At 33.0% G+C, this 18823-nt stretch overlaps 3 protein-coding genes across 3 annotated transcripts; all 3 read right to left on the minus strand.

Annotated features, from left to right (window-relative positions):
- Positions 1-3871: 3871 nt before the first annotated feature.
- On the minus strand, positions 3872-5904 carry LOC128162163 (uncharacterized). Its single transcript, XM_052825353.1, has 5 exons — positions 5887-5904; positions 5373-5453; positions 5077-5130; positions 4247-4309; positions 3872-3961 (listed from the first exon to the last, which is right to left on the minus strand). Exons 1-5 carry the CDS (start codon positions 5902-5904, stop codon positions 3872-3874), a joined length of 306 nt encoding a protein of 101 aa, XP_052681313.1.
- Positions 5905-9966: 4062 nt separating this feature from the next.
- LOC128162164 (uncharacterized) lies at positions 9967-11987 on the minus strand. The gene is made up of 5 exons (XM_052825354.1): positions 11970-11987; positions 11468-11548; positions 11172-11225; positions 10342-10404; positions 9967-10056 (listed from the first exon to the last, which is right to left on the minus strand). The coding sequence occupies exons 1-5, from the start codon at positions 11985-11987 to the stop codon at positions 9967-9969; spliced, it is 306 nt and encodes a 101-aa protein (XP_052681314.1).
- A 4068-nt stretch (positions 11988-16055) lies between these two features.
- Positions 16056-18346, minus strand: LOC128162165 (uncharacterized). The gene is made up of 6 exons (XM_052825355.1): positions 18337-18346; positions 18096-18124; positions 17592-17672; positions 17297-17350; positions 16431-16493; positions 16056-16145 (listed from the first exon to the last, which is right to left on the minus strand). Exons 1-6 carry the CDS (start codon positions 18344-18346, stop codon positions 16056-16058), a joined length of 327 nt encoding a protein of 108 aa, XP_052681315.1.
- Between the last annotated feature and the right edge of the window lie 477 nt (positions 18347-18823).

Raw genomic sequence — 18823 nt, forward strand, 5'->3', positions numbered from 1 at the left:
CCGATTTGGTATTGTGGGTTGTTTCTTACCAATAACCATACGATTTATAGGTTTAACATATATACATAAGAAAAGTGTACATGTGTTGACTTTTTTTTAAAATCACAATCTAAAATCCGCCTGCGGGTGGACGTAAGAGCCTACATAGCAGTGTTTATAGCCGTGTACGTATGTATTACAATGAAAAAATGAATATGATAAAATTAATATAAAAGTAAACATGATAATGAAGAGTATATTCTCAAAACAAAAACAATATTCTTTTATCTTAATTTTGAGCATTTATAAAGGTATTTGTCCAAATTACGCAACTCATTGATAATCTTTGTCGAGAGTAATTGAACAAGTATAAAGACAGAGGGCTTTTCATAATTTTTTTTTTCCATACAACTTTCTTACTTCCTTATAAAATGGACAGATTAGAATGAAATGAAACTCATCCTTAATCTTTGATAATGAAGATATTTTACAAACTCTCGTTTTTATGGAAATTGTAATCATCGTTGACAATTTTCGGTTATCTGATTTAAGTTATTTGATTAAATATTTCATCATAATATCTTATTTAGCCTCGGAAAAAGGGAAAATAATAGGCGTTTCATTTACAATTTTTTCATAATTAATTCTTAGCTTTAAAACATTTCTAACTCATAGTCATTTCTCTTAAATACGTTTAAAAAAATTCGTTTAATTAATGAACAACAAAGTACATGTACCTGTAGATAAATAATGTAAATGTTAAATCATGTGCATGTTAAAACTAACTTTCCTAGCCAATTTGGCAAAAGTATATTCAGTGGATCGCCCAACATTTATGTTGATTGTTTTAAAACTAGAGGTACTGTGAGCAAGCTCACAATTGACCCCCCCCCCGCTAAGAAAAATTTAATATTTAAACATTTTGAATTATTGGTATACTGAGCCTGATTTTTTCCGAAATTTTTTTTCCACACAGTTTTTTTTCCAAAAAAAAATTCATCGGGGCAGGCCATTTTCAGAGAGACGGGGGTGATAGTCTAAAAATAGTTTTATGTGGCCTGATACAGGCAAGCTTTGTTTCAAATTTTAGCTTCTAATATTTCCATTAATACAAGACATGACACAGACAGAATTTAGCATTTTTGAAACAATGACCTTGAACTTCCTCAATTGACCGTGGGTCAAGGTCATGGCACACCCTTAGGTCATAAGCAATCTTTGTGTGAAGTAAAAACTTCCAATGTTTCCCCATAAGAAAGATATGGACCGGACACGATTGCACAGACAGACGGACAGACGGACGGACAGACTGACAAGGTGATTCCTATATACCCCCCAAACTTTGTTTACGGGGGGTATAATAAAACAGGATTGAAAGATATGAATGATCATTTATGATCATATATTATAACAAAACCAATCCAGATTAATATTAAGATACATACTTAATGTAAAAGACTGTCTTCACGTTGTTGTTTTTTTAAATTTTAAAACAGGAAGATATCAAGGTACGAGCAGGCAGGCTCGATGATGTTTGTGATATGCAACAAATTGAAGACGAGTTTCATTTCATTCTACAATGTCCAAAATATTACAATCTACGAAAAATATATATAAACTGATAGTATCATTAGCCTTCAAGTTTTTTAAATTATATGTACTTCAGTTGTTGGGTTCAGATCACGTATCTAGCTTGGTTGACCTTGCTAAATATATCAAAAATGCTTTTTTAATCCGTAATAATTATTTTCCACACAGCATGCAACTCATTCAATGTATTTAAGAAACAATTGTTTCAATTCAATTCAATGTTAACATATGTTTGCATTGATACTATACCTCTAGTTATGAATGATAATCGTTGACTCAAAACTGTACATTCAAAGCGGTATATTATTTATTCAGAAATACAACTTTTGGCCACACAGCCAATCAGTTTACAATATACATATTAGAGAGGTTAAGCATTTATAAGCGTTTACGTCTACGGGTACGTGTGAAACTACAAGTCTGTTTACACGTACCAAAATTTAGTTATATGAAGGTGTACGCGTACGTGTAAAATAATTAGATTCAACCTTTTGAACATGTTCAGTTAACTCTCATTGTTTATGAAATAATTCTATGACTTTGATGAAACCAAAAGCATAGTTGTCCTAAATTTTTCGTCGGCTTTACATTACACAACATCTTATGTACACTTAGTCTATATTCTTATCAAAAAATGCTACAAGTTTTCATCTACGTGTACTTTTGGTTCTACACGTTTTGTACAACTTGTAGAATTACGCCGTATACAGAAATTGTGACGTAATACACATAAAATTAGGGGATTCCCCTAATTACACGTACACGTTGAAATGCTTAACCTCTCTATTATAATATAATATAAACATTAAACATTTTGGAGTCTAAAATGTTGGGGGGGGGGGGGCTGATCAAGTGTTCAACCAGTTTACAATAATGCACAAAATATTTCAAGTGTTCCACAGTTCCAACGGTTGCACACATAACATATAGTAAATTAGATGTAAATTTGCATATCATATACTTATTTGAATACACATTATTAGGTCAACAACTATTTCATATAATTAGAGGCAAATGATATGCGTCTGAAAGAATACTTTGATCAAACTTCACGTACCATTGTTCTATCTTGTATGAATCGTTGAATCCTGTACTTTCTAGCCAACTGATATTTCTCTTCAAGTTCTTCTAAGGGCATATTCAGACTGCCTGCGTGTTAAATGATAAATACTAACAATATCCTCTAATAAGTAAAACAAATTTCACGCGTTGATCTAGAGGGGGGTCGAAGGTGGGAGTGGATGGGTTCAGACCTTCCGCCGCTTAGAACATTGCCCTATGTGCCCCCGTGTGCAACAAGAACTAGGTTGGTAGGTAGGCCGCTTAGAGTATTCACATAGTAATTAAGTTCCCTGTAATAGGCTTAGGAACCTCCACAGAAAAGTTTTTTTCTGGATCCGCGCATATAGTTGCATTGTGCACAGCAGATTACCTTGCTCAGTGATTTTTGTTTCATCGGGACATGTAATTTGAGTTGTCTTTCTTTTCGAATTCCTTGGGAAGGTACATGTTTATATGTCCAAGAAAATGTGCCAAAAATATTTCAGATTTTAAGAGTTTTGAAGCGAAAGCTAAGACAAGTGTTCAGACTCGAATAAGGGCAACTTACACATAAAAAAAACGATACCTTGAGATAGAAATACCAGTGCTAAATGATTAAACCATATTTAATGTCCCTATCAGTCTCTCATTTCCATTATATGTCTTTTGAAAAAGTGTGACTGAGATCAAAAGTGAGCTTGTCTTTAACTTTCATGACCCCTGGGCCGGCTCCCATGCTTTGGTCTGGCACATGGGGTACGGAAGTTGGTTGTCCTCTGTAATCATCGCTATCTACTGTTATTTCTTCACTTGTAATGGGTGGTTTATTGGATCTAGAAGGGGGGTTCCTCCTGTACACTTGAACATTCAATAAGTATTTTATTCAAGTTTATTAGAATATATGAATTGGGTCAAACAGCAGCAAAATGCCTATATATGAAACTTGAAAATGATCAAATTACCTGAATATATCAACAAAGATCCCCCTCCCCGGGCAAACAAAAATATCCTTCGGACCCCACTGGAAAAAATTTTGATGCGCGCATGTGTGGTAATTTGATTAAAAAATTTACAATGTAATGTCAAAATTGTATTCAAGAGATTAATCATTCACTCTTTGAGATGAAATGTCCTCTCTCCATCAGAAGAAAAGCAGGTCACACAATGAAGCAAAATTAACAATACTTTATTACTTTATACATGTAATAATATATATACCAGTATTACACCGTTAACGTTCGTTATCAGCAAGATCAAGTTTTTAATTCTTTTCAATCCGTCGGCTGAAGAATTTCCGAATTCTTCCAAATAGTCCTCTAGTGTTTCTTTTCTTTCTTTTTGGTTCCATAACCTGGCGAGAAAAAGTAGAAAACATATCTAACATGCACTTATTTTTAACAATTTGTCAATTATGAACCTCAAAACTTTATCTGAAATCTGACTCGTAAAAGTTTGTTTTCGAAGTGATGTAATTATCCTAAAGCAGACAATGAAATATAATTTTAACCCTTGATATGTTTGTTTTGTGTTTAGTATATTATTCATGAAACGGTACACCCATGTATAAAAGCTATATTTTAAATGAAAGAAAAGAAGTATAAAATCAAAAAGACGATACTTATAGGTTAGTTTCTACGTTTTGTCTCTGAATATTGATGCAGCATGGATAATACCACGGGGTATCCTGGTAATTTGTAATCTGAAAATTGGGAAATTAAAATGGCAGAATAATAGATAAATTGGCAATGGGTCTTATTTTTATACAGATTATAAGCTGTAATTCTCAAGCAGAGATTGTTCTTGTAAAAAAATGTAATTTACTACAATCATGTATATATAACCAGCAGTAAAATAATATACCATATAACAAAACATTTGATGTTACTTTTATAACCTTCGTGAGTAGAAAAATTAAATACAGAGATAGATATATTTCGACGACAGCTTGAGCTTTCGGAAGTTGTGTCAAACGATAATGTGACGTAGGCATGCCTATTTCACTTTTGGCCGGTGTAAAGCAGAAAAATGACCCCGGTAGAATAATGACAAGGGTCATTTTTCGACGTATAATAATGACCGTAGAAAAATGAACCTTTTGCTTGAAGAATAAGTGCCATTTTCATAAAAACTAGACAACATAGGGATGGTGACCAATTAAAAGGGCCCCACTCAAATAAATATAAATGTACATAGGATGAAAAGCATAATTCTGCTATGACCTTCAGTTCGACCTATATAGAAACATAGTTTAAGGTCACTGTACACCCTTTACCCAAAGGCGCTCTGTGGGTGAAGTATGAGCCAGATTGGACTAAGTTATAGCCTAGCATGAAATTTCTTGTATGGTTTTCCTTTTTTTTCTTTTACCCAGCGAGCAGTGGGTAGAAATTTTGCTAATATTACTCAACAGATGAATTTTTGTGAGGATATAGAATTCGATCAATCTACACGTGCAATAGTTCTTACCTCTAAAAGATGTGTCTCCAACACCTCCAAAGGCATTTCCAAGCATCCTTCGACCTGATTTCACCCAACAAATCAATATTAAATTTTTTTCATACAACAAACGATAAATAGTTAAAAAAAAGACTGAAAAAAAATTAATACAAATGTCAATAAAAAAAACCCGCGCATACTAATGACTGAAACAAAGAAACAAAAAACCAAAACAAGTAGCAGAACAAGAAATTATGAATAAAAAAAAGAAAAAAAAAAGATACATACAAATAAGTTTTCAGGTCTTTTAAAAGGTATATACATACCGATATCCGTTGTCTAATAAAGTATGTGAGAATTGTTGAAATCCTCAAGGCTCTCTTGGCCTCCTCATATACGTTATTTTCCTGTAAATAGATTAATAGTACTGTAGAGAGAGAGAGAGAGAGAGAGAGAGAGAGAGAGAGAGAGAGAGAGAGAGAGAGAGAGAGAGAGAGAGATTTCTTGAGAGATCAGCAGACCAATTCAGTATTAATTATGATAAGAGAATGAATCTATCAAATCTATATTTACAGCATTCAAATTTAGTTGAGTACTTTTAAAAGTCTTATAGAACATGTTACATAAAAAAATTGATATCTAAAACTTAAAAATTATGCAGCTAAAAGACGGCTATTATGGCTAGCATTATAATAATAACTTTTAAAGAAATGGAGGTTAATTTGTTGTATTCAAGTACATTATAGAGAAAAAGAACTTAACTCTAAGCAAATTCTTGCTCCTACACAAAGTCTTTGTATAAATGGTAATTGTTATGAAGAAGATTGTAATTTCACTTACAATTTGCTTGTTAACCATGATCCAACAACCTCAAAATGTAACCGAGCTCATGACCCGGTTAACCTCATCAACAAAACATCATGTGGAAATTTGTCCAATAGTACTCGCTGAAAGGAAATTTAAGATATACTTGATACGTGATACGCTGGTTGTCTCAATCTGCCCCAAACCCAGGTAACTCGATCGGGTGAATTCATCTAACCTTGTCTACACCGATTTGGTATTGTGGGTTGTTTCTTACCAATAACCATACGATTTATAGGTTTAACATATATACATAAGAAAAGTGTACATGTGTTGACTTTTTTTTTAAAATCACAATCTAAAATCCGCCTGCGGGTGGACGTAAGAGCCTACATAGCAGTGTTTATAGCCGTGTACGTATGTATTACAATGAAAAAATGAATATGATAAAATTAATATAAAAGTAAACATGATAATGAAGAGTATATTCTCAAAACAAAAACAATATTCTTTTATCTTAATTTTGAGCATTTATAAAGGTATTTGTCCAAATTACGCAACTCATTGATAATCTTTGTCGAGAGTAATTGAACAAGTATAAAGACAGAGGGCTTTTCATAATTTTTTTTTTCCATACAACTTTCTTACTTCCTTATGAAATGGACAGATTAGAATGAAATGAAACTCATCCTTAATCTTTGATAATGAAGATATTTTACAAACTCTCGTTTTTATGGAAATTGTAATCATCGTTGACAATTTTCGGTTATCTGATTTAAGTTATTTGATTAAATATTTCATCATATCTTATTTAGCCTCGGAAAAAGGGAAAATAATAGGCGTTTCATTTACAATTTTTTCATAATTAATTCTTAGCTTTAAAACATTTCTAACTCATAGTCATTTCTCTTAAATACGTTTAAAAAAATTCGTTTAATTAATGAACAACAAAGTACATGTACCTGTAGATAAATAATGTAAATGTTAAATCATGTGCATGTTAAAACTAACTTTCCTAGCCAATTTGGCAAAAGTATATTCAGTGGATCGCCCAACATTTATGTTGATTGTTTTAAAACTAGAGGTACTGTGAGCAAGCTCACAATTGATCCCCCCCCCGCTAAGAAAAATTTAATATTTAAACATTTTGAATTATTGGTATACTGAGCCGGATTTTTTCCGAAATTTTTTTTCCACACAGTTTTTTTTCCAAAAAAAAATTCATCGGGGCAGGCCATTTTCAGAGAGACGGGGGTGATAGTCTAAAAATAGTTTTATGTGGCCTGATACAGGCAAGCTTTGTTTCAAATTTTAGCTTCTAATATTTCCATTAATACAAGACATGACACAGACAGAATTTAGCATTTTTGAAACAATGACCTTGAACTTCCTCAATTGACCGTGGGTCAAGGTCATGGCACACCCTTAGGTCATAAGCAATCTTTGTGTGAAGTAAAAACTTCCAATGTTTCCCCATAAGAAAGATATGGACCGGACACGATTGCACAGACAGACGGACAGACGGACGGACAGACGGACAAGGTGATTCCTATATACCCCCCAAACTTTGTTTACGGGGGGTATAATAAAACAGGATTGAAAGATATGAATGATCATTTATGATCATATATTATAACAAAACCAATCCAGATTAATATTAAGATACATACTTAATGTAAAAGACTGTCTTCACGTTGTTGTTTGTTTAAATTTTAAAACAGGAAGATATCAAGGTACGAGCAGGCAGGCTCGATGATGTTTGTGATATGCAACAAATTGAAGACGAGTTTCATTTCATTCTACAATGTCCAAAATATTACAATCTACGAAAAATATATATAAACTGATAGTATCATTAGCCTTCAAGTTTTTTAAATTATATGTACTTCAGTTGTTGGGTTCAGATCACGTATCTAGCTTGGTTGACCTTGCTAAATATATCAAAAATGCTTTTTTAATCCGTAATAATTATTTTCCACACAGCATGCAACTCATTCAATGTATTTAAGAAACAATTGTTTCAATTCAATTCAATGTTAACATATGTTTGCATTGATACTATACCTCTAGTTATGAATGATAATCGTTGACTCAAAACTGTACATTCAAAGCGGTATATTATTTATTCAGAAATACAACTTTTGGCCACACAGCCAATCAGTTTACAATATACATATTAGAGAGGTTAAGCATTTATAAGCGTTTACGTCTACGGGTACGTGTGAAACTACAAGTCTGTTTACACGTACCAAAATTTAGTTATATGAAGGTGTACGCGTACGTGTAAAATAATTAGATTCAACCTTTTGAACATGTTCAGTTAACTCTCATTGTTTATGAAATAATTCTATGACTTTGATGAAACCAAAAGCATAGTTGTCCTAAATTTTTCGTCGGCTTTACATTACACAACATCTTATGTACACTTAGTCTATATTCTTATCAAAAAATGCTACAAGTTTTCATCTACGTGTACTTTTGGTTCTACACGTTTTGTACAACTTGTAGAATTACGCCGTATACAGAAATTGTGACGTAATACACATAAAATTAGGGGATTCCCCTAATTACACGTACACGTTGAAATGCTTAACCTCTCTATTATAATATAATATAAACATTAAACATTTTGGAGTCTAAAATGTTGGGGGGGGGGGGGCTGATCAAGTGTTCAACCAGTTTACAATAATGCACAAAATATTTCAAGTGTTCCACAGTTCCAACGGTTGCACACATAACATATAGTAAATTAGATGTAAATTTGCATATCATATACTTATTTGAATACACATTATTAGGTCAACAACTATTTCATATAATTAGAGGCAAATGATATGCGTCTGAAAGAATACTTTGATCAAACTTCACGTACCATTGTTCTATCTTGTATGAATCGTTGAATCCTGTACTTTCTAGCCAACTGATATTTCTCTTCAAGTTCTTCTAAGGGCATATTCAGACTGCCTGCGTGTTAAATGATAAATACTAACAATATCCTCTAATAAGTAAAACAAATTTCACGCGTTGATCTAGAGGGGGGTCGAGGGTGGGAGTGGATGGGTTCAGACCTTCCGCCGCTTAGAACATTGCCCTATGTGCCCCCGTGTGCAACAAGAACTAGGTTGGTAGGTAGGCCGCTTAGAGTATTCACATAGTAATTAAGTTCCCTGTAATAGGCTTAGGAACCTCCACAGAAAAGTTTTTTTCTGGATCCGCGCATATAGTTGCATTGTGCACAGCAGATTACCTTGCTCAGTGATTTTTGTTTCATCGGGACATGTAATTTGAGTTGTCTTTCTTTTCGAATTCCTTGGGAAGGTACATGTTTATATGTCCAAGAAAATGTGCCAAAAATATTTCAGATGTTAAGAGTTTTGAAGCGAAAGCTAAGACAAGTGTTCAGACTCGAATAAGGGCAACTTACACATAAAAAAAACGATACCTTGAGATAGAAATACCAGTGCTAAATGATTAAACCATATTTAATGTCCCTATCAGTCTCTCATTTCCATTATATGTCTTTTGAAAAAGTGTGACTGAGATCAAAAGTGAGCTTGTCTATAACTTTCATGACCCCTGGGCCGGCTCCCATGCTTTGGTCTGGCACATGGGGTACGGAAGTTGGTTGTCCTCTGTAATCATCGCTATCTACTGTTATTTCTTCACTTGTAATGGGTGGTTTATTGGATCTAGAAGGGGGGTTCCTCCTGTACACTTGAACATTCAATAAGTATTTTATTCAAGTTTATTAGAATATATGAATTGGGTCAAACAGCAGCAAAATGCCTATATATGAAACTTGAAAATGATCAAATTACCTGAATATATCAACAAAGATCCCCCTCCCCGGGCAAACAAAAATATCCTTCGGACCCCACTGGAAAAAATTTTGATGCGCGCATGTGTGGTAATTTGATTAAAAAATTTACAATGTAATGTCAAAATTGTATTCAAGAGATTAATCATTCACTCTTTGAGATGAAATGTCCTCTCTCCATCAGAAGAAAAGCAGGTCACACAATGAAGCAAAATTAACAATACTTTATTACTTTATACATGTAATAATATATATACCAGTATTACACCGTTAACATCGTTATCAGCAAGATCAAGTTTTTAATTCTTTTCAATCCGTCGGCTGAAGAATTTCCGAATTCTTCCAAATAGTCCTCTAGTGTTTCTTTTCTTTCTTTTTGGTTCCATAACCTGGCGAGAAAAAGTAGAAAACATATCTAACATGCACTTATTTTTAACAATTTGTCAATTATGAACCTCAAAACTTTATCTGAAATCTGACTCGTAAAAGTTTGTTTTCGAAGTGATGTAATTATCCTAAAGCAGACAATGAAATATAATTTTAACCCTTGATATGTTTGTTTTGTGTTTAGTATATTATTCATGAAACGGTACACCCATGTATAAAAGCTATATTTTAAATGAAAGAAAAGAAGTATAAAATCAAAAAGACGATACTTATAGGTTAGTTTCTACGTTTTGTCTCTGAATATTGATGCAGCATGGATAATACCACGGGGTATCCTGGTAATTTGTAATCTGAAAATTGGGAAATTAAAATGGCAGAATAATAGATAAATTGGCAATGGGTCTTATTTTTATACAGATTATAAGCTGTAATTCTCAAGCAGAGATTGTTCTTGTAAAAAAATGTAATTTACTACAATCATGTATATATAACCAGCAGTAAAATAATATACCATATAACAAAACATTTGATGTTACTTTTATAACCTTCGTGAGTAGAAAAATTAAATACAGAGATAGATATATTTCGACGACAGCTTGAGCTTTCGGAAGTTGTGTCAAACGATAATGTGACGTAGGCATGCCTATTTCACTTTTGGCCGGTGTAAAGCAGAAAAATGACCCCGGTAGAATAATGACAAGGGTCATTTTTCGACGTATAATAATGACCGTAGAAAAATGAACCTTTTGCTTGAAGAATAAGTGCCATTTTCATAAAAACTAGACAACATAGGGATGGTGACCAATTAAAAGGGCCCCACTCAAATAAATATAAATGTACATAGGATGAAAAGCATAATTCTGCTATGACCTTCAGTTCGACCTATATAGAAACATAGTTTAAGGTCACTGTACACCCTTTACCCAAAGGCGCTCTGTGGGTGAAGTATGAGCCAGATTGGACTAAGTTATAGCCTAGCATGAAATTTCTTGTATGGTTTTCCTTTTTTTTCTTTTACCCAGCGAGCAGTGGGTAGAAATTTTGCTAATATTACTCAACAGATGAATTTTTGTGAGGATATAGAATTCGATCAATCTACACGTGCAATAGTTCTTACCTCTAAAAGATGTGTCTCCAACACCTCCAAAGGCATTTCCAAGCATCCTTCGACCTGATTTCACCCAACAAATCAATATTAAATTTTTTTCATACAACAAACGATAAATAGTTAAAAAAAAGACTGAAAAAAAATTAATACAAATGTCAATAAAAAAAACCCGCGCATACTAATGACTGAAACAAAGAAACAAAAAACCAAAACAAGTAGCAGAACAAGAAATTATGAATAAAAAAAAGAAAAAAAAAAGATACATACAAATAAGTTTTCAGGTCTTTTAAAAGGTATATACATACCGATATCCGTTGTCTATTAAAGTATGTGAGAATTGTTGAAATCCTCAAGGCTCTCTTGGCCTCCTCATATACGTTATTTTCCTGTAAATAGATTAATAGTACTGTAGAGAGAGAGAGAGAGAGAGAGAGAGAGAGAGAGAGAGAGAGAGAGAGAGAGAGAGATTTCTTGAGAGATCAGCAGACCAATTCAGTATTAATTATGATAAGAGAATGAATCTATCAAATCTATATTTACAGCATTCAAATTTAGTTGAGTACTTTTAAAAGTCTTATAGAACATGTTACATAAAAAAATTGATATCTAAAACTTAAAAATTATGCAGCTAAAAGACGGCTATTATGGCTAGCATTATAATAATAACTTTTAAAGAAATGGAGGTTAATTTGTTGTATTCAAGTACATTATAGAGAAAAAGAACTTAACTCTAAGCAAATTCTTGCTCCTACACAAAGTCTTTGTATAAATGGTAATTGTTATGAAGAAGATTGTAATTTCACTTACAATTTGCTTGTTAACCATGATCCAACAACCTCAAAATGTAACCGAGCTCATGACCCGGTTAACCTCATCAACAAAACATCATGTGGAAATTTGTCCAATAGTACTCGCTGAAAGGAAATTTAAGATATACTTGATACGTGATACGCTGGTTGTCTCAATCTGCCCCAAACCCAGGTAACTCGATCGGGTGAATTCATCTAACCTTGTCTACACCGATTTGGTATTGTGGGTTGTTTCTTACCAATAACCATACGATTTATAGGTTTAACATATATACATAAGAAAAGTGTACATGTGTTGACTTTTTTTTTAAAATCACAATCTAAAATCCGCCTGCGGGTGGACGTAAGAGCCTACATAGCAGTGTTTATAGCCGTGTACGTATGTATTACAATGAAAAAATGAATATGATAAAATTAATATAAAAGTAAACATGATAATGAAGAGTATATTCTCAAAACAAAAACAATATTCTTTTATCTTAATTTTGAGCATTTATAAAGGTATTTGTCCAAATTACGCAACTCATTGATAATCTTTGTCGAGAGTAATTGAACAAGTATAAAGACAGAGGGCTTTTCATAATTTTTTTTTTCCATACAACTTTCTTACTTCCTTATGAAATGGACAGATTAGAATGAAATGAAACTCATCCTTAATCTTTGATAATGAAGATATTTTACAAACTCTCGTTTTTATGGAAATTGTAATCATCGTTGACAATTTTCGGTTATCTGATTTAAGTTATTTGATTAAATATTTCATCATATCTTATTTAGCCTCGGAAAAAGGGAAAATAATAGGCGTTTCATTTACAATTTTTTCATAATTAATTCTTAGCTTTAAAACATTTCTAACTCATAGTCATTTCTCTTAAATACGTTTAAAAAAATTCGTTTAATTAATGAACAACAAAGTACATGTACCTGTAGATAAATAATGTAAATGTTAAATCATGTGCATGTTAAAACTAACTTTCCTAGCCAATTTGGCAAAAGTATATTCAGTGGATCGCCCAACATTTATGTTGATTGTTTTAAAACTAGAGGTACTGTGAGCAAGCTCACAATTGATCCCCCCCCCCCCCCGCTAAGAAAAATTTAATATTTAAACATTTTGAATTATTGGTATACTGAGCCGGATTTTTTCCGAAATTTTTTTTCCACACAGTTTTTTTTCCAAAAAAAAATTCATCGGGGCAGGCCATTTTCAGAGAGACGGGGGTGATAGTCTAAAAATAGTTTTATGTGGCCTGATACAGGCAAGCTTTGTTTCAAATTTTAGCTTCTAATATTTCCATTAATACAAGACATGACACAGACAGAATTTAGCATTTTTGAAACAATGACCTTGAACTTCCTCAATTGACCGTGGGTCAAGGTCATGGCACACCCTTAGGTCATAAGCAATCTTTGTGTGAAGTAAAAACTTCCAATGTTTCCCCATAAGAAAGATATGGACCGGACACGATTGCACAGACAGACGGACAGACGGACGGACAGACGGACAAGGTGATTCCTATATACCCCCCAAACTTTGTTTACGGGGGGTATAATAAAACAGGATTGAAAGATATGAATGATCATTTATGATCATATATTATAACAAAACCAATCCAGATTAATATTAAGATACATACTTAATGTAAAAGACTGTCTTCACGTTGTTGTTTGTTTAAATTTTAAAACAGGAAGATATCAAGGTACGAGCAGGCAGGCTCGATGATGTTTGTGATATGCAACAAATTGAAGACGAGTTTCATTTCATTCTACAATGTCCAAAATATTACAATCTACGAAAAATATATATAAACTGATAGTATCATTAGCCTCCAAGTTTTTTAAATTATATGTACTTCAGTTGTTGGGTTCAGATCACGTATCTAGCTTGGTTGACCTTGCTAAATATATCAAAAATGCTTTTTTAATCCGTAATAATTATTTTCCACACAGCATGCAACTCATTCAATGTATTTAAGAAACAATTGTTTCAATTCAATTCAATGTTAACATATGTTTGCATTGATACTATACCTCTAGTTATGAATGATAATCGTTGACTCAAAACTGTACATTCAAAGCGGTATATTATTTATTCAGAAATACAACTTTTGGCCACACAGCCAATCAGTTTACAATATACATATTAGAGAGGTTAAGCATTTATAAGCGTTTACGTCTACGGGTACGTGTGAAACTACAAGTCTGTTTACACGTACCAAAATTTAGTTATATGAAGGTGTACGCGTACGTGTAAAATAATTAGATTCAACCTTTTGAACATGTTCAGTTAACTCTCATTGTTTATGAAATAATTCTATGACTTTGATGAAACCAAAAGCATAGTTGTCCTAAATTTTTCGTCGGCTTTACATTACACAACATCTTATGTACACTTAGTCTATATTCTTATCAAAAAATGCTACAAGTTTTCATCTACGTGTACTTTTGGTTCTACACGTTTTGTACAACTTGTAGAATTACGCCGTATACAGAAATTGTGACGTAATACACATAAAATTAGGGGATTCCCCTAATTACACGTACACGTTGAAATGCTTAACCTCTCTATTATAATATAATATAAACATTAAACATTTTGGAGTCTAAAATGTTGGGGGGGGGGGGGCTGATCAAGTGTTCAACCAGTTTACAATAATGCACAAAATATTTCAAGTGTTCCACAGTTCCAACGGTTGCACACATAACATATAGTAAATTAGATGTAAATTTGCATATCATATACTTATTTGAATACACATTATTAGGTCAACAACTATTTCATATAATTAGAGGCAAATGATATGCGTCTGAAAGAATACTTTGATCAAACTTCACGTACCATTGTTCTATCTTGTATGAATCGTTGAATCCTGTACTTTCTAGCCAACTGATATTTCTCTTCAAGTTCTTCTAAGGGCATATTCAGACTGCCTGCGTGTTAAATGATAAATACTAACAATATCCTCTAATAAGTAAAACAAATTTCACGCGTTGATCTAGAGGGGGGTCGAGGGTGGGAGTGGATGGGTTCAGACCTTCCGCCGCTTAGAACATTGCCCTATGTGCCCCCGTGTGCAACAAGAACTAGGTTGGTAGGTAGGCCGCTTAGAGTATTCACATAGTAATTAAGTTCCCTGTAATAGGCTTAGGAACCTCCACAGAAAAGTTTTTTTCTGGATCCGCGCATATAGTTGCATTGTGCACAGCAGATTACCTTGCTCAGTGATTTTTGTTTCATCGGGACATGTAATTTGAGTTGTCTTTCTTTTCGAATTCCTTGGGAAGGTACATGTTTATATGTCCAAGAAAATGTGCCAAAAATATTTCAGATGTTAAGAGTTTTGAAGCGAAAGCTAAGACAAGTGTTCAGACTCGAATAAGGGCAACTTACACATAAAAAAAACGATACCTTGAGATAGAAATACCAGTGCTAAATGATTAAACCATATTTAATGTCCCTATCAGTCTCTCATTTCCATTATATGTCTTTTGAAAAAGTGTGACTGAGATCAAAAGTGAGCTTGTCTATAACTTTCATGACCCCTGGGCCGGCTCCCATGCTTTGGTCTGGCACATGGGGTACGGAAGTTGGTTGTCCTCTGTAATCATCGCTATCTACTGTTATTTCTTCACTTGTAATGGGTGGTTTATTGGATCTAGAAGGGGGGTTCCTCCTGTACACTTGAACATTCAATAAGTATTTTATTCAAGTTTATTAGAATATATGAATTGGGTCAAACAGCAGCAAAATGCCTATATATGAAACTTGAAAATGATCAAATTACCTGAATATATCAACAAAGATCCCCCTCCCCGGGCAAACAAAAATATCCTTCGGACCCCACTGGAAAAAATTTTGATGCGCGCATGTGTGGTAATTTGATTAAAAAATTTACAATGTAATGTCAAAATTGTATTCAAGAGATTAATCATTCACTCTTTGAGATGAAATGTCCTCTCTCCATCAGAAGAAAAGCAGGTCACACAATGAAGCAAAATTAACAATACTTTATTACTTTATACATGTAATAATATATATACCAGTATTACACCGTTAACGTTCGTTATCAGCAAGATCAAGTTTTTAATTCTTTTCAATCCGTCGGCTGAAGAATTTCCGAATTCTTCCAAATAGTCCTCTAGTGTTTCTTTTCTTTCTTTTTGGTTCCATAACCTGGCGAGAAAAAGTAGAAAACATATCTAACATGCACTTATTTTTAACAATTTGTCAATTATGAACCTCAAAACTTTATCTGAAATCTGACTCGTAAAAGTTTGTTTTCGAAGTGATGTAATTATCCTAAAGCAGACAATGAAATATAATTTTAACCCTTGATATGTTTGTTTTGTGTTTAGTATATTATTCATGAAACGGTACACCCATGTATAAAAGCTATATTTTAAATGAAAGAAAAGAAGTATAAAATCAAAAAGACGATACTTATAGGTTAGTTTCTACGTTTTGTCTCTGAATATTGATGCAGCATGGATAATACCACGGGGTATCCTGGTAATTTGTAATCTGAAAATTGGGAAATTAAAATGGCAGAATAATAGATAAATTGGCAATGGGTCTTATTTTTATACAGATTATAAGCTGTAATTCTCAAGCAGAGATTGTTCTTATAAAAAAATGTAATTTACTACAATCATGTATATATAACCAGCAGTAAAATAATATACCATTTAACAAAACATTTGATGTTACTTTTATAACCTTCGTGAGTAGAAAAATTAAATACAGAGATAGATATATTTCGACGACAGCTTGGGCTTTCGGAAGTTGTGTCAAACGATAATGTGACGTAGGCATGCCTATTTCACTTTTGGCCGGTGTAAAGCAGAAAAATGACCCTTCACTTTTGGCCGGTGTAAAGCAGAAAAATGACCCCGGTAGAATAATGACAAGGGTCATTTTTCGACGTATAATAATGACCGTAGAAAAATGAACCTTTTGCTTGAAGAATAAGTGCCATTTTCATAAAAACTAGACAACATAGGGATGGTGACCAATTAAAAGGGCCCCACTCAAATAAATATAAATGTACATAGGATGGAAAGCATAATTCTGCTATGACCTTCAGTTCGACCTATATAGAAACATAGTTTAAGGTCACTGTACACCCTTTACCCAAAGGCGCTCTGTGGGTGAAGTATGAGCCAGATTGGACTAAGTTATAGCCTAGCATGAAATTTCTTGTATGGTTTTCCTTTTTTTCCTTTTACCCAGCGAGCAGTGGGTAGAAATTTTGCTAATATTACTCAACAGATGAATTTTTGTGAGGATATAGAATTCGATCAATCTACACGTGCAATAGTTCTTACCTCTAAAAGATGTGTCCCCAACACCTCCAAAGGCATTTCCAAGCATCCTTCGACCTGATTTCACCCAACAAATCAATATTAAATTTTTTTCATACAACAAACGATAAATAGTTAAAAAAAAGACTGAAAAAAAATTAATACAAATGTCAATAAAAAAAACCCGCGCATACTAATGACTGAAACAAAGAAACAAAAAACCAAAACAAGTAGCAGAACAAGAAATTATGAATAAAAAAAAGAAAAAAAAAGATACATACAAATAAGTTTTCAGGTCTTTTAAAAGGTATATACATACCGATATCCGTTGTCTATTAAGGTATGTGAGAATTGTTGAAATCCTCAAGGCTCTCTTGGCCTCCTCATATACGTTATTTTCCTGTAAATAGATTAATAGTACTGTAGAGAGAGAGAGAGAGAGAGAGAGAGAGAGAGAGAGAGAGAGAGAGAGAGAGAGAGAGATTTCTTGAGAGATCAGCAGACCAATTCAGTATTAATTATGATAAGAGAATGAATCTATCAAATCTATATTTACAGCATTCAAATTTAGTTGAGTACTTTTAAAAGTCTTATAGAACATGTTACATAAAAAAATTGATATCTAAAACTTAAAAATTATGCAGCTAAAAGACGGCTATTATGGCTAGCATTATAATAATAACTTTTAAAGAAATGGAGGTTAATTTGTTGTATTCAAGTACATTATAGAGAAAAAGAACTTAACTCTAAGCAAATTCTTGCTCCTACACAAAGTCTTTGTATAAATGGTAATTGTTATGAAGAAGATTGTAATTTCACTTACAATTTGCTTGTTAATTATGATCCAACAACCTCAAAATGTAACCGAGCTCATGACCTGGTTAACCTCATCAACAAAACATCATGTGGAAATTTGTCCAATAGTACTCGCTGAAAGGAAATTTAAGATATACTTGATACGTGATACGCTGGTTGTCTCAATCTGCCCCAAACCCAGGTAACTCGATCGGGTGGATTCATCTAACCTTGTCTACACCGATTTGGTATTGTGGGTTGTTTCTTACCAATAACCATACGATTTATAGGTTTAACATATATACATAAGAAAAGTGTACATGTGTTGACTTTTTTTAAAAATCAAAATCTAAAATCCGCCTGCGGGTGGACGTAAGAGCCTACATAGCAGTGTTTATAGCCGTGTACATATGTATAACAATGAAAAAATGAATATGATAAAATTAATATAAAACTAAACATGATAATGAAGAGTATATTCTCAAAACAAAAACAATATACTTTTATCTTAATTTTGAGCATTTATAAAGGTATTTGTCCAAATTACGCAACTCATTGATAATCTTTGTCGAGAGTAATTGAACAAGTATAAAGACAGAGGGCTTTTCATAATTTTTTTTTTCCATACAACTTTCTTACTTCCTTATGAAATGGACAGATTAGAATGAAATGAAACTCATCCTTAATCTTTGATAATGAAGATATTTTACAAACTCTCGTTTTTATGGAAATTGTAATCATCGTTGACAATTTTCG

The sequence above is a fragment of the Crassostrea angulata genome, chromosome 9, assembly GCF_025612915.1.
Source record: "Crassostrea angulata isolate pt1a10 chromosome 9, ASM2561291v2, whole genome shotgun sequence".
NCBI classification, from domain to species: Eukaryota; Metazoa; Mollusca; class Bivalvia; order Ostreida; family Ostreidae; genus Magallana; species Magallana angulata.

Excerpts from the sequence above, each read along its gene's own strand:
- LOC128162165 (XM_052825355.1), bottom strand. Across the intron at positions 17,673-18,095 it reads TCATAATTAACAAGCAAATT|GAAAATAACGTATATGAGGA; the intron begins GTAAGTGAAATT and ends ATCTATTTACAG. Across the intron at positions 17,351-17,591 it reads TTAATAGACAACGGATATCG|GTCGAAGGATGCTTGGAAAT; the intron begins GTATGTATATAC and ends GGGTGAAATCAG.
- LOC128162164 (XM_052825354.1), bottom strand. Across the intron at positions 11,226-11,467 it reads TTAATAGACAACGGATATCG|GTCGAAGGATGCTTGGAAAT; the intron begins GTATGTATATAC and ends GGGTGAAATCAG. Across the intron at positions 10,057-10,341 it reads TCAATATTCAGAGACAAAAC|GTTATGGAACCAAAAAGAAA; the intron begins GTAGAAACTAAC and ends TTTTCTCGCCAG.
- LOC128162163 (XM_052825353.1), bottom strand. Across the intron at positions 5,131-5,372 it reads TTATTAGACAACGGATATCG|GTCGAAGGATGCTTGGAAAT; the intron begins GTATGTATATAC and ends GGGTGAAATCAG. Across the intron at positions 3,962-4,246 it reads TCAATATTCAGAGACAAAAC|GTTATGGAACCAAAAAGAAA; the intron begins GTAGAAACTAAC and ends TTTTCTCGCCAG.